General features: G+C 67.7%; 3 protein-coding genes across 3 annotated transcripts; all 3 read left to right on the top strand.

Annotated features, from left to right (window-relative positions):
• Positions 1-2,723: 2,723 nt before the first annotated feature.
• On the top strand, positions 2,724-5,915 carry RHOBADRAFT_48819 (uncharacterized protein; the record flags this gene model as incomplete). The annotated part of the gene is made up of 17 exons (XM_018415192.1): positions 2,724-2,897; positions 2,973-3,001; positions 3,118-3,199; positions 3,271-3,310; positions 3,385-3,395; positions 3,463-3,551; positions 3,631-3,703; positions 3,775-3,867; positions 3,932-4,145; positions 4,211-4,470; positions 4,555-4,699; positions 4,778-4,852; positions 4,922-4,978; positions 5,059-5,112; positions 5,198-5,364; positions 5,445-5,543; positions 5,608-5,915. 16 exons carry the CDS (start codon positions 2,724-2,726, stop codon positions 5,538-5,540), a joined length of 1,659 nt encoding a protein of 552 aa, XP_018269215.1. The 3' UTR covers positions 5,541-5,543; positions 5,608-5,915.
• Positions 5,916-6,267: 352 nt separating this feature from the next.
• On the top strand, positions 6,268-8,423 carry RHOBADRAFT_17486 (uncharacterized protein; the record flags this gene model as incomplete). Its single annotated transcript, XM_018412377.1, has 11 exons — positions 6,268-6,315; positions 6,398-6,440; positions 6,517-6,590; positions 6,703-6,787; positions 6,865-7,035; positions 7,140-7,368; positions 7,467-7,691; positions 7,778-7,799; positions 7,875-7,956; positions 8,050-8,119; positions 8,198-8,423. 11 exons carry the CDS (start codon positions 6,268-6,270, stop codon positions 8,421-8,423), a joined length of 1,275 nt encoding a protein of 424 aa, XP_018269214.1.
• A 191-nt stretch (positions 8,424-8,614) lies between these two features.
• On the top strand, positions 8,615-12,109 carry RHOBADRAFT_55377 (uncharacterized protein; the record flags this gene model as incomplete). Its single annotated transcript, XM_018417820.1, has 11 exons — positions 8,615-8,641; positions 8,717-8,948; positions 9,027-9,244; positions 9,319-9,547; positions 9,632-10,067; positions 10,183-10,569; positions 10,674-10,747; positions 10,832-10,968; positions 11,079-11,237; positions 11,355-11,616; positions 11,705-12,109. The coding sequence occupies 11 exons, from the start codon at positions 8,615-8,617 to the stop codon at positions 12,025-12,027; spliced, it is 2,484 nt and encodes an 827-aa protein (XP_018269213.1). The 3' UTR covers positions 12,028-12,109.
• Between the last annotated feature and the right edge of the window lie 33 nt (positions 12,110-12,142).

Here is a 12,142-nt window from a genome sequence, read left to right as displayed (position 1 = left end):
CGAGGGCGGGAACAGGACAGCTTGACCTCAAGCTGAGCGAGCGTTTGGACGCTGGCGACGAGGTCGATCGGTACCGAGGGGGGCGGGGTCGCAGCCGCGCGCGCAGCCGCAGCCGCGGTCGGGCCTCTGCTGCGTGTCGTCGCGGTCGGCGCAGGACAGATGTCGGGCAGGAGGTAGAGAAGGAGGAGGGCGCGTCGTCGCTGCTCGTCGTCGAGCACACACTTGCGAGCTGGACGCGGTCGATGGCGAATTGCGGGGAGCGCGGCGGCGAGGTGTCGCCGTGCTGCTGCGGGTGCGCCCACTCGAGGCCGGCAGCGGCGACGTCGAGAGGGCATCGATACGCTGAAGGACGAGCGGCTGGTGAAGGCGCGCGAGGCCGGGTACACTGCGCGCTCTGATAACGCGCGGCGGCCGGTGCGCGCGTGGTGCGCAGGGCCGGCGAGCGCGAGCCGGGCGGGCTGACACGCCGACGAGCAGCAAGACCGTCTCTCGTCGACGAGTAACACGGCGTAGAGCGAGAAGGAGAGAGAGCAGAGTACCGCGCGTGAGGCGGCGCAGGAACGTTCGCCGGAGGAAGCGGTATCCCCGTCTCCAAACGTGCCGCTTCAGACAGCGTGTCTCGCGCATGTCCGCGCAACCTGGCACGTCGATGACAGACGCAGCCGAGAAGGACGAGCCTGCGCAGATAGTGCGCAACGCGCAGGACCGGAGCTTCGCTCAGCGTGCCGGCGCGAGAGCGTGCGCGAGGTGCCGTCGTTGAACGAGCGAGCCAGCGTCGACAGACTAGCTGGTCGGCCACGAGAGCAAGGTGCGAAACTCCCGCGGCTCGGGAAGAAGCTCGACGAGAGCAGCAGCACGCTCGAAGCCGGCGAGGGCCGAGCGAGAGCCGGCGAGAGGCACCATGCGTCGAGCCGAGCCGAGCCGCGCCGGGCAGGCTCAGGCAGTTCGAGCAAGCCGGTGCGCGGTCGTAGCAGCCTCGAGCATTCCCTGCCGGGCTCGAAGCCGCACTCGGTGGCAGCGTCGGGCGACGTGCGAGAGCCCGCTCGGGCGGAGGGGTCCACCGCAGAGCCGTTCGCCCACCGATGGACGCAGGCGCGGAAGCTAGACGCGACAACTGCCGATACGGCGCACCCACAGCGCATTTGGCGACGCCTGGTGGCGTTTAGAAGGAGCGAGAGGGCGCGGTAGATGAGGCGGCGAGTCGAGGGAGGGAAGGAGGCGGAGGTCGCTCGGGGAGGGCGTACAGCGGCAGGAGCGTGCCTGTATGGGATGCTAGAGCGCAATGCAAGGCAGCAAGGTGGCCCGCAGCACGGTGTGCGAGGTGGTAGCGTCTCGTCCTCCTGCTCCCTCATCTCGGACCTCCCTCCTCCGCTCGCCGCTCGTCCGCCTACCTCGACCCGCCATGCCGTTCGGGATTCCGCGCTCCGAGCCACCGCGGCCCATCGTGCCGCCGCCCATCCCGCCCTCCAAGCTCCCTCAGCACGTCGCGCCGACCCCGCTCTCTCGCGCGAGCCAGATCGCCAGCTTTGCGTTCGCGACAGGTGCGTCCGGCGTGGTCTCTCTTTCGTGAGTGCAGCAGACCTGACTCGAGCCTCACTGTCGCGCAGGGTTGACGGCGTACGCCGTGCTCCTGTACGACTTTGGCGACAAGGAGCACGTCTTTATGCCGGTGCGCTCCCTCCTTCTCTGTCCTTTCGTACGCTCCGGGCAGCGCAAACTGATCCTCTCCTCCCTCCCACGCCGACGCACGCAGGTCCGCCGCTTTGTCGACCGACACACGGCGTCCTTCTTCACCCTCTCGGCGCAGGACCGCCAGGTCGTCAGCGCGCGCAAGGAGGGGGGCGTCGTCGCGGCCGGCGACCAGGCGCAGGGCGTCGAGCAGGTGCAGCCGGACCGGAGGACGCCCGTCGCGTTCTTCAAGGAGAACCCGGTGCTCGGCAAGGAGGGCGAGAGGGAGGTCGGCAAGGACGGCAAGGCGGTGTGAGGCGGCGGTCCGTTGGCACGTCGCGCTCGTGGGAGGGGTCGAAGGAGGCGACTGGGGGAGGAAGAGAATACGAGGGACGGTGGGCTCGTCTGGGGCAAAAGAGGTGCGTCGCCGCCTCTCTCCTCGAGTATCCTCTCTCTCTCTCACGGACTGACTTTCGCCCGCACGTCTCGCAGAACTACCCACCTTGTTGTCTGTACACTTTATCGCGCTGCGCACCGCACCACTCGTAACTTGTCAAGCAATCTCGGCGACCTTGGCTCGAGAGCGAGGGTCGCACCAAGCGGCGACGGACCAGCTGCTTTGACGAGACGGTGTCGCGAGAGAGCGGGAGCGTCGTGCTCCTCCTTTCACATGTGTGCTGCACGTTGCCGACCTGCAGCTCGTGCGATTGGGAATTCAAAGACACGGGGCGAGACCGCGTCGTCCTCCCCGGTGAAGCTCTCGCCCTCTCTCTCCACCCTCCTCACCTCGCCCTGCGTCACCTCTGAGCCGCCCGCGCCAGGTCTGCCGCTCCCACCTGACTCGTGAGTGTCGCTGTCCCCTTGTGTGCGCGTGTGCAGCGGTGCGGTCAAGGAGGCCCGCCCGTCGGTGATTCGCCCGCACAGCGTCTCATCAGGCCCCCGAGGTGGAAGACGGGTCTGGTCGCCTTGGTGGGCCTTGGGGCGGGTCTAGCAGCAGCGCAACGTACTGACACGCCCTGTGTGCACCTCGCAGTCCACCCAGCACCTCGCCCAAGATGCGGTCCAGCTCGCCCTCGTCGTCGGACGACGACAAGGCGCCCTCCGCCACCGGCCACTCGTCGCCGCCGCGCTTCACCGACGATGCCGCCAGCCAGGCCGCGAGCGACGAGGCCATCCTCGCCCGCCTCGGCTACAAGCAGGAGTTCAAGCGCGAGTTCACCAACCTCAGTGCAAGTCTCTCCCCCCCCCCCACCCCCCTCTCGAAACGGCGAGGTCGAGCTGACCATGCTGCGCCCATCCTGCAGACCATCTCGTTCGCGTTCTCGATCATGGGGTGCGTCCACCTCTCCTCCTGCGTCGTGTCCGGGCCGGTCTCGTCAGGCGCGAGGAAGCCGGTGGACCCCGGCTCTCTGCGCCGCACCGAGCTGACTTCTAACTCCCTGCCCACAGTGTCGCCTCGTCTGTCGTGACCACGTTCAACACGCCGTTCGGCCTCGGCGGCCCGGCGAGCGTCGTCTGGTGCTGGTTCATTGTGCGTCCCTCAGCTGGGTTCCCTCTTCCTCCTGCGAGACAGGGGACCTGACCCGCTCGTGCCGCTCACAGGGAACCATCATGTGCTTCTGCCTCGGTACCTCGATTGCCGGTCCGTCCCTCGTCTTTCCCCTCCTCGTCTCGCCCCGCCCTCACAGGAGAGCTGACCTCGTCTCGCCCTCGCAGAGCTCGTCTCTGTGCGTCTCTGCCGTCCCCTCGCACCCCTCGAGCGCCCAAACTGACCTCGAGTCGTTCGGCCCGCAGGCTTACCCGACCAACGGCGGCCTGTACTCGGCGTCCGTGTTCCTCGTGCCCAAGCGGCATCGCGCCCTCATGGGCTGGACCGTCGGCTGGTGCGTCGCAATCGGTTCCGCTTCAGCCTCGTCGCGTTCGCGCGACCGTCGCTGATTTCTGGAATGCCTTGTGCCGCAGGCTCAACCTCCTCGGCCAGGTCGCCGGTGTCGCCTCGACCGAGTTTGGCCTCGCCCAGATGATCTTTGCCGCCGTGCGTCCCACTCTTTCCCTCGTACGCCTTGCAGTCGCCGACACTGACACGGTGTGTGCGTGTCCCTGCAGGTCTCGCTCTCGCGCGGTGGCGCGTTCGTCCCCAAGCCGTGGCAGATTTACCTCCTCTTCATCGGCCTCCTCCTCATCCACGGCACGCTCAACGTGCGTCCTCCTTCGTCCTCCCGGACTCGCATCCCTCTCTGACACTCCCTACCCTCGCGCGCAGTCGGTCGGCACCAAGGTCCTGTCGAGCATGACCAAGACGTTCGTCTTCTTCAACCTCGGGACCGTCCTCGCCGTCATCATCTCGCTCCTCGCGTGCACCGACAACAAGAACTCGGCGAGCTACGTCTTTACGCACAACATCAACGGCTCGGGCTGGAGCTCGGACGGCCTGTCGTTCCTCCTCGGCCTCCTGTCCGTCACCTGGACCATGACCGGTGCGTCGTCCCCCTTTCCCGCTCGACAGGTGGCCCCGACACTCACTCTTGGGACGAGCCCGCAGACTACGACGCGACGGCTCACATCTCGGAGGAGGTCAAGCGCGCGTCGTTCGCCGCGCCGGCCGCCATCTGGATCGCCGTCATTGGGACCGGGATCGCCGGGTTCGTGTACAACATCGTCTTTGTCCTGTGCTCGGGCGACATGGCCGACACGGCCGACTTTGGCGTGTCGGGCTACGCGCCGGCCCAGATCCTGTGGCAGAATGTGCCGCGCCCGCTCTTCTACGTCCTGTGGGCCTTCATCTGTTTTGTCGCGTTCCAGGTGCGCCTCCGTCTCCCTCTCTCTCTCGCCCTCTCGACGTCCTGTCTGTCCGAGGACGAGTTCCCTGACGATGAGCCCCTGCAGGTCGTCGCCACGGCGACGCACGCCAACGCGCGCTCGTTCCACGCCTTCTCGCGTGACCGCGGCATGCCCGACCGCGGCTTCTTCTCGCGCCTCGCGCCCAACAAGATCCCGATCAACGCCGTCTGGCTCGTCCTCTTCATCTCGGGTGCGCCCCACTCTCTCTCCCCCCCCTCCGAGCTGCGCCCCAGGACCGTCGACTGACTCGCGAGGGGCTCGACCGCAGCGCTCATGGGCCTCCTCGTGTTCGCGTCGACGATCGCCGTCAACGCCATCTTTGCGCTCGCCGCCATGGGCATGGGTGCGCCCCCTCTCTCCCTTGCATCGTGTGGGAGAGCGACACTGACAGCCCGGCTGGCCCCCCCGACAGACTCGTCGTACCTGTTCTCGATCGTTGCGTGCATGATCTGGCGCAACCACCCCGAGGGTGCGTCTCGCCTCACGTCCTTCCAAGCTCAAGCTCGACCTAGCTCGGCGCACTGACCCTCTGTCGGCCGACGCCCGCAGTCATGTTCAAGCCCGGTCCTTTCCACCTCGGTTGGGGCATCGTCGGCTGGAGCGGTCCGTCTCGTCATTCTCTCTATCTCTCTCACCGTCACGAGCCCGGCCCTGACCCTCTCATCGACGCCGTGTGCGCCCCTCGCAGTGCGCATCATTGCCGTCTTCTGGACGAGCTTCATCGTCGTGCTCCTCGCGCTGCCGCAGATCATGCCCGTCGTGAGCGACAACATGAACTATGCGAGCGCCGTCACGGGCGGCGTCGTGCTCCTGTCGACCGGCTGGTTCTTCATCGGCGGCCGCAAGCACTACAAGGTGCGTCGTCGCCGCTCGCTCCCTCCCTCGACTCGACTCGAGGCCACGAGACTGACCCCCTCGCTCGCTCACCGCGACAGGGCCCGAGGAACGTCCTCGCCGAGGAGAAGACGCAGAAGATGGCGCCGACGGGCGACGACCTTGACGAGATCAAGGCGCCCAACGGCCCCAACTGAGCCGTGCGTCCTCTTCGCTCCCTCTCGCTCGCCTCCCTCCCGTCGCTCACCCTCCTGCTCCACGCAGCTCTTTATCACAAAAACGACTCGTCTAGCAGTCACCCCCACACATACTATCCTCATCGTCTTGTCTCCCCTTCTGCATCACCGGCCTCGTCGTCGTCGTCGTCTCCGTTCCCTCGTCCCTCTCGCGGCCCTCAGTATCATCGCGCCTCCTGTCTCGCCCTCCCTCATTCAGTGTGCCACTTCAACTTGTGCAGGTCGTCTCTCTCTCATCCCGCGCTCTCGTAGATATCCCCCGCCCCTGCTCGCCTGCGGCTCGTTCCCCGGGTCGCGGCCGGAGCCCGTCTGTGCAAGTCAACCTTGCGGTCACCTGGCGCGGCTGCAGAGAGGCACGGGCTGTCTTGTGCGAGGCAGAGCGCGCAGGAAGCACCAGGCGACGAGGCGGTCGCGCCGGCTCATCTTGTCGTCGTCGTCGTCCCAGGCGGCGACGCTCCCGTCTCGGCCCCTCCTCGTCTCGCTCGTCCGACGCAGCCAGCTTGCAGCTCGCCGAGATCCGCTACCAGGTGCATCTGTGCCTCCTCGCCCGGTCCCACACGCCGCCCGCCGCCTCACCGCCCGCTCCGCCCCCGCCTCGCGACTCGCCTCGACCCGCCCTCACCGCGACCACCACCCGCACGCCGAGCCCTTGCACCACCCGAGCTCAGCGCAGAGCAGACCGCCAGCCATGGGTCGGAGATTCGCCGGCATCAAGGGCGTGGACGCGTTCGGCAAGGTGCGCCCTCCTCCTCCCCTCTCTCTCTGTCTCGAGGCGAAGGACGTGAGGACGCAGGCTCACTCTAGGGCCCGCAACGCAGACGATGGAGGACGTCAAGATCAAGACGGGCTTTGGCGGAGCGTGTGCGTCCCCCCTCTCTCGTCCTCCTCGACGACTGCGCGCTGACCTCGGGTGGGGGTGATCCTTCCTCGCACACAGTGACGCTCGTGTCGCTCAGCCTCATCCTCGCCCTCACGCTGTACGAGTTTGTCGACTACCGACGAGTCCACATGGTGCGTCGACGCCGCGAGCGCCTCCTGCCCCTCGGAGGCCCGCCGTGGCCTGTCGAGCAGGCTCCTCGCTCAGACCCCGCCGGCGTTGACACACCGCCCTTCCGTCTCGCAGGAACCCTCGATCGTGGTCGACCAGTCGCGAGGCGAGAAGCTCGTCGTCAACCTCAACATCTCGTTCCCGCGCGTGCCCTGCTACCGTGCGTCCTCCCTCTCCTCTTCCTCCTCCTTCTCGCCCGCGCCCGCCTCCTAATCTACTCCCTGCACCCACTCGCAGTCCTGAGCGTCGACATCATGGACATCTCGGGCGAGCACCAGAACGACGTGCACCACGACCTGTTCAAGACGCGCATCGCGGCCGACGGCCAGTTTGTCGAGGAGGCCATCAAGGGCAAGGAGTTGACGGGCGACGTCGAGCGCGTCGCGAGGCAGAAGGCCGAGGGCTACTGTGCGTCGTCGTGTTCCGCTCGGCATCGGCGTCGACGAGCTCGGCTCGTCGTCGTCGTTCGACTTGGTGCCTCCCGGACTCACGCCTCGTTTCCTCGTCCGCAGGCGGCACCTGCTACGGCGGCACGCCCCCGACCGAGGGCCCAAACCCGGGCTGCTGCAACTCGTGCGACGACGTGCGCGAGGCGTACGTCAGGCGCGGGTGGAGCTTTGTCAACCCGGACTCGGTCGAGCAGTGCGTCAGCGAGGGCTGGAGCGACAAGATCAAGGAGCAGGCGGCCGAGGGGTGCAACATTGCCGGCAAGGTCCGCGTCAACAGGGTCATCGGCAACTTGTGCGTCCACCTCTCTTTTCTCGCCCGCGCTCGGAGCCTGCGGCGCGTGGTCGAACCCGACTGACCCGCCCTTTTACCCTCGCGCGCGCGCCGCGCAGCCACCTGTCGCCCGGTCGCTCGTTCCAGTCGAACCAGATGCACGTGCACGACCTCGTGCCATACCTCCAGGCCGACCACAAGCACGATTTCGGCCACGAGCTGCACTCGTTCTCGTTCGGGACCGAGGACGAGGCGGCCTTTGCCGGCGCGGCCGACACCAAGCGTCGGCTCGGGATCAAGGACCCGCTCGAAGGGCTCAAGGCGCACACAGAGGAGAGCAACTAGTGCGTCGAGCTTTCTCGCCCGTCTCGTCTCGTCTCGTCTGCCTTCCCTCGAGTCGAGCTCACCTCGCGTTCCCTCCCGCTCGCAGCATGTTCCAGTACTTCCTCAAGGTGCGCACCCGCTCTCCCTCCCCTCTCTATCCCTCCACGAAGGGCCTCATCTGACTCGAGCACGGCCGCTCGCAGGTCGTCTCGACCAAGTTCGAGTTTCTCGACGGGCGCGCCCTGAGGACGCACCAGTACTCGGTGACGCAGTACGAGCGAGACTGTGCGTCGCTCGCTCTCTCTCTCTCTCTCTCTCTCTCTCTCTCTCTCTCTCTCTCTGTCCTGCGGCACTGACTCTCGGACCGAGCGCACGTAGTGAGCAGCAAGAAGGCGAACGAGAAGGCGGGCGGGCACCAGACGATGCACGGCTATGCGGGCGTCCCCGGGTGGGTCACGAGTCGCCCTTCTCTGTCCGTACCGAGTCTCTCAGTACTGACTTGTGGACCGTGCCCATGTCCCTGCAGGCTCTTCTTCAACTACGAGATCTCGCCGCTCCAAGTCATCCACCGCGAGACGCGCCAGTCGCTCGCCCACTTTCTCACGTCGACGTGCGCCATCATTGGCGGGATTCTCACCATGGCGTCGCTCGTCGACGCGTTCGTGTACGGCCAGACGCGGCGCATCAAGAGCGGCGGGCAGGTGAGCAAGACGGGCCTTGGGTTTGCGGCACCGGGGGGCAAGATGCTGTAGCGCGCGGCGGCGGGCGGTGGACGCAGGAGGGAGGGGTTGCACTGTTGGATACCTTGTGCATCTTGTCCGTGTCGTCGCGAGAGCTGCTCTGCGCGTTGAGAGGAGGAAGCGCTCGCTGTTGGTCGACTCCTCGCCGGCACCGCCTCCCTGCCCTCTCCCTCAATCCCGCTGCTCGCCCCGCCTCGAGAGCGATGGGCCGCGCGTCCAAGTCGGCCAAGGTGAGCTCAGCTCTGTATGGACCGTGCTCCTGCCCTCGCACGAGCAGTCCTGACCCCCCTCTCGCCTCCCATCAGCCGACGTCGCCCCGGCAGTTCTCCATCTCGAGCTTCCTCCCCAAGCTCGCGCCGACCGCGTCCACCTCGTCCAGCACCTCTTTGACCAAGCGCCCGGCCAAGCACGAGGACGGCGAGGGCGTCCTGAGCGATGACGACGCCCCCTCGTCTCGCGACCAGTTCAAGGTGCCGCCTGTCCCCGCCAAGCGCGCCAGCAAGGCCAAGGGCAAGCAGGTTGCCGTCCTGGACCTCAGTACGCACCCTCTCTCTCTCCCCGGGCTGCCTCGCCCCGACGAGGCTGACCACACGCCCCGCCCCCTCCCGCTCGCAGCCGAGGACGACGAGGACGTCGTCGAGGCGCCGTCGTCAAGCCCTCCTCCACCTGCGCCCAAGAAGAAGCCGACGACGACCAAGAAGACGACCGACAAGAAGGGCAAAGGCAAGGCGGCCGTCAAGGACGACGACGAGGACGACCACGACGACGACGACCTCGCCGAGCAAGACGACCCGGACGCCATGTGGGTCGACCGCTTTGCGCCGCGCAACCGCGTACGCCCTCTCCTGCTCTCCTCTTCCATGCAGGCCGGGGCGCAGACTGACCCATTCTTCCTCCCGCATCGCAGGACGACCTCGCCCTCCACGCGCGCAAGTTGACCGACCTCGAGTCGTGGCTCGTCGAGGCGTTCGCGCTCGAGGGCCGCCCCAAGCACCTCGCCAAGTACCGCCGCGTGCTCGTCCTGTCGGGCCCGGCGGGCGCGGGCAAGACGGCGGCGCTGCGGACGCTCGCGCGCGAGATGGGCGTCGAGTTGGTCGAGTGGAGGGAGGGCACGAGCGTTCAGTTGGCCGATGAGCGTGCGTCCGTGCCTCGTTCGCTTCTCTTCGGTGCCTCGCCCTCGACGCGCGAGTACTGATTCGTGACGACGGGCAACGGCGCAGACCGCGAGTCGCTCATGCACCGCTTTGCGAGCTTCCTTTCGCGCGCCGGCATGGCGCCCGCCCTCGACTTTGGGCCCGACCCGTCCGACCCTTCCACCTCGTCCTCGGCCTCGTCCTCCTCCGCCCCCACTACGTCGAGCGCGCGCACGAGCACCTCGTCCCGCCGCCTCCTCCTCATCGAGGACCTCCCCAACGTGTCGCACTACCCGACCAAGCTCGCGCTGCGGTCCGCCCTCGCGCAGTACCTCTCGTCGCCGCGCGTCACGGCGCCCCTCGTGCTCATCGTCAGCGAGGCGCTCGCGCGGCCGGGCGACGACGAGGCCGGCGGCGGCGGCGGAGGGTGGCTCAGCGGCAACGGGCGCAGGGGCGACAGCGTCGACGCGAGGGGCGTGTGCGGCGTCGAGGTGCTCGAGCATCCGGCGTGCAGGGAGATTGCGTGCGTCGGGAGCTTCGGCCTTTCTCTCGCTTGTTGCTCGTTGGCCTCGCGGCGGCGAGGAGGGCGAGCGACTACATGTAGAGGGTCGCAGCACTGACGTTCTCTCCTCCCGCAGGTTCAACCCCGTCGCGCCGACCATCATGCGCAAAGCGCTCGTCCGCACCCTCGACCGCATCTACTCGACCTCGTCCGCCTCGTCGTCGTCGTCGTCGTCGTTGTCGACCGCGCTCGCCTCGCGCCCGACGCTCGCGACGCTCGACGTCCTCGTCGCCCACTCGGGCGGCGACATGCGCTCGGCGCTCATGAGCCTCCAGTTCCTGCTCACCGAGGGCGAGGGCCCTGGCGCGACGAGCATTGGCGGTGGAGCGTCGGCGGCGGCGGGAGGGAAGGGCGGCAAGGGCAAGGGGAGGAAGAGGAAGAGGAAGGGCGAGAGCGACAGCGAGGAGGAGAGTGTGGGTGCGAGGGGCAAGGGCAAGGTCGGCAAGGAGGGCGTCAAGAAGCTGTGCGTCGCGTCGTTCCTCCTGTCCGCCTCGAGCGCTCGGCTCGTCGGTCGAGCGCCCAAGCGGTTCGTTGGGCGTGACACTCACGAACGCCTCCCTCCCTCAGGCTTCAGTTCGTCACGGCGCGCGAGTCGTCGCTCTTCATCTTTCACGCGCTCGGCAAGGTCCTCTACAACAAGCGTGCGTCCCCTCTCGCCCTTTCTCTCTCTCTTTCTCTCCCTCTCTCTCGGCCCCCTCACTGAGCCGCACGCGCACCCTACACAGGCTGGGGAGACTCGCCCGATGACGACAAGAAGGACCGCGACCGGGTCGGCATCGTGCAGGAGCGCGACGAGGCGAGTCGGCTGCCGAGGCACCTGCGCGACGAGTGGGACCGACGGCCGAGCAAGGTCGACCCGGATGTGCGTCGCCCTTTCCCTTGCCTCCTCTCGCCGACACCCTGCGCTGCGGCGCACAGTCGCGGCTCTTGAACGACGTGCGGGCCAGACTGACGCCCCTCGCCCTCTCGCAGGTCCTGTTCGCCGAGGCGCCTCTCGACGCCGACATCTTCCTGTCGTACCTCCACCACAACTACCCGCCGTTCACCGACGAGATCGACGAGTGCTCGGGCATCGTCGACGCGCTCAGTGCGGCCGACGTCGTCATGAGCGCGAGGGACGAGGGCGACGAGGTGCGTCGGTCGTGCTCTCTCCCTCTACATGCGCGTGCCGCTCGGTCCTCGACGCCGAGTTGGCCGCGCTCCGTCGTTGAGCTTTCAGCCTGACCGCAAACTCTACCCCTCGCGCAGGCCTACCGCCACCGCCCGCTCACGTCCCTGTACGGCTTCCACCTCGGCGTGCGCACGACGCTCATGGCGCTCCCCTCGCCCGTCACGCGCCGCAAGCAGGTCCTGCGCAAGTCGGAGCTGTGGGAGACGCTGCGCCTCGCGCGGCAGAACGACGAGGGCGTCGACGAGGTGCTCGTCGGCGGCGCGCTCGGACTCGCGCCCGGGCAGAAGAGCATGGTCGTCGAGGAGGTGGTGCCGTGGCTCGGCCTCATCAACCCGTCAGGTGCGTCGCCCCGTGTCTCTCTCTCTCGTTCGTCGTCGACCCCTCTCACGGGCGTCGCACTGACTGAGCGCTGCGACCGCGACCACAGGCACCTCGCCCTTCCTCCTCTCGCTGTCGACCTTCCCCCCACTGTCGACGGCCGCGCAGCCGCTCGTGACGGGCGCCGCCATCGGCGAGAAGGACGTCTCGGCGCTGCAGGACGAGGCGGGCGACGACGAGGACGCGCCGGCGGTCGACTTGAGCGAGCCGAGGAGGGGCGGGAGGGTGCTGCAGGAGCTCGAGGACGACGACGACGACGACGACGACGACGTCAAGCCGGTCGTGGCGGCGGCTGGAGCGGCGGTGCGAGGTGGTGAGAGAGGCGAGGTCGAGCTGCTGTTCGACCCGGACGACGACATCGAGTCGGACTGAGGGCGACTCGAGGAGGAGGAGGAGGAGGATGCGCGTGCAACTTTGGCCGTCGCCGCTCCTTTTCTTGGAGCGCTCGCCTGGCTCGAGCGACTGTACCGAGAGAGAGAGTAGTCGC

This window comes from Rhodotorula graminis (assembly GCF_001329695.1).
Source record: "Rhodotorula graminis WP1 unplaced genomic scaffold RHOBAscaffold_12, whole genome shotgun sequence".
NCBI lineage: Eukaryota > Fungi > Basidiomycota > Microbotryomycetes > Sporidiobolales > Sporidiobolaceae > Rhodotorula > Rhodotorula graminis.
This window is presented reverse-complemented; position numbering and strand designations above follow the sequence as displayed.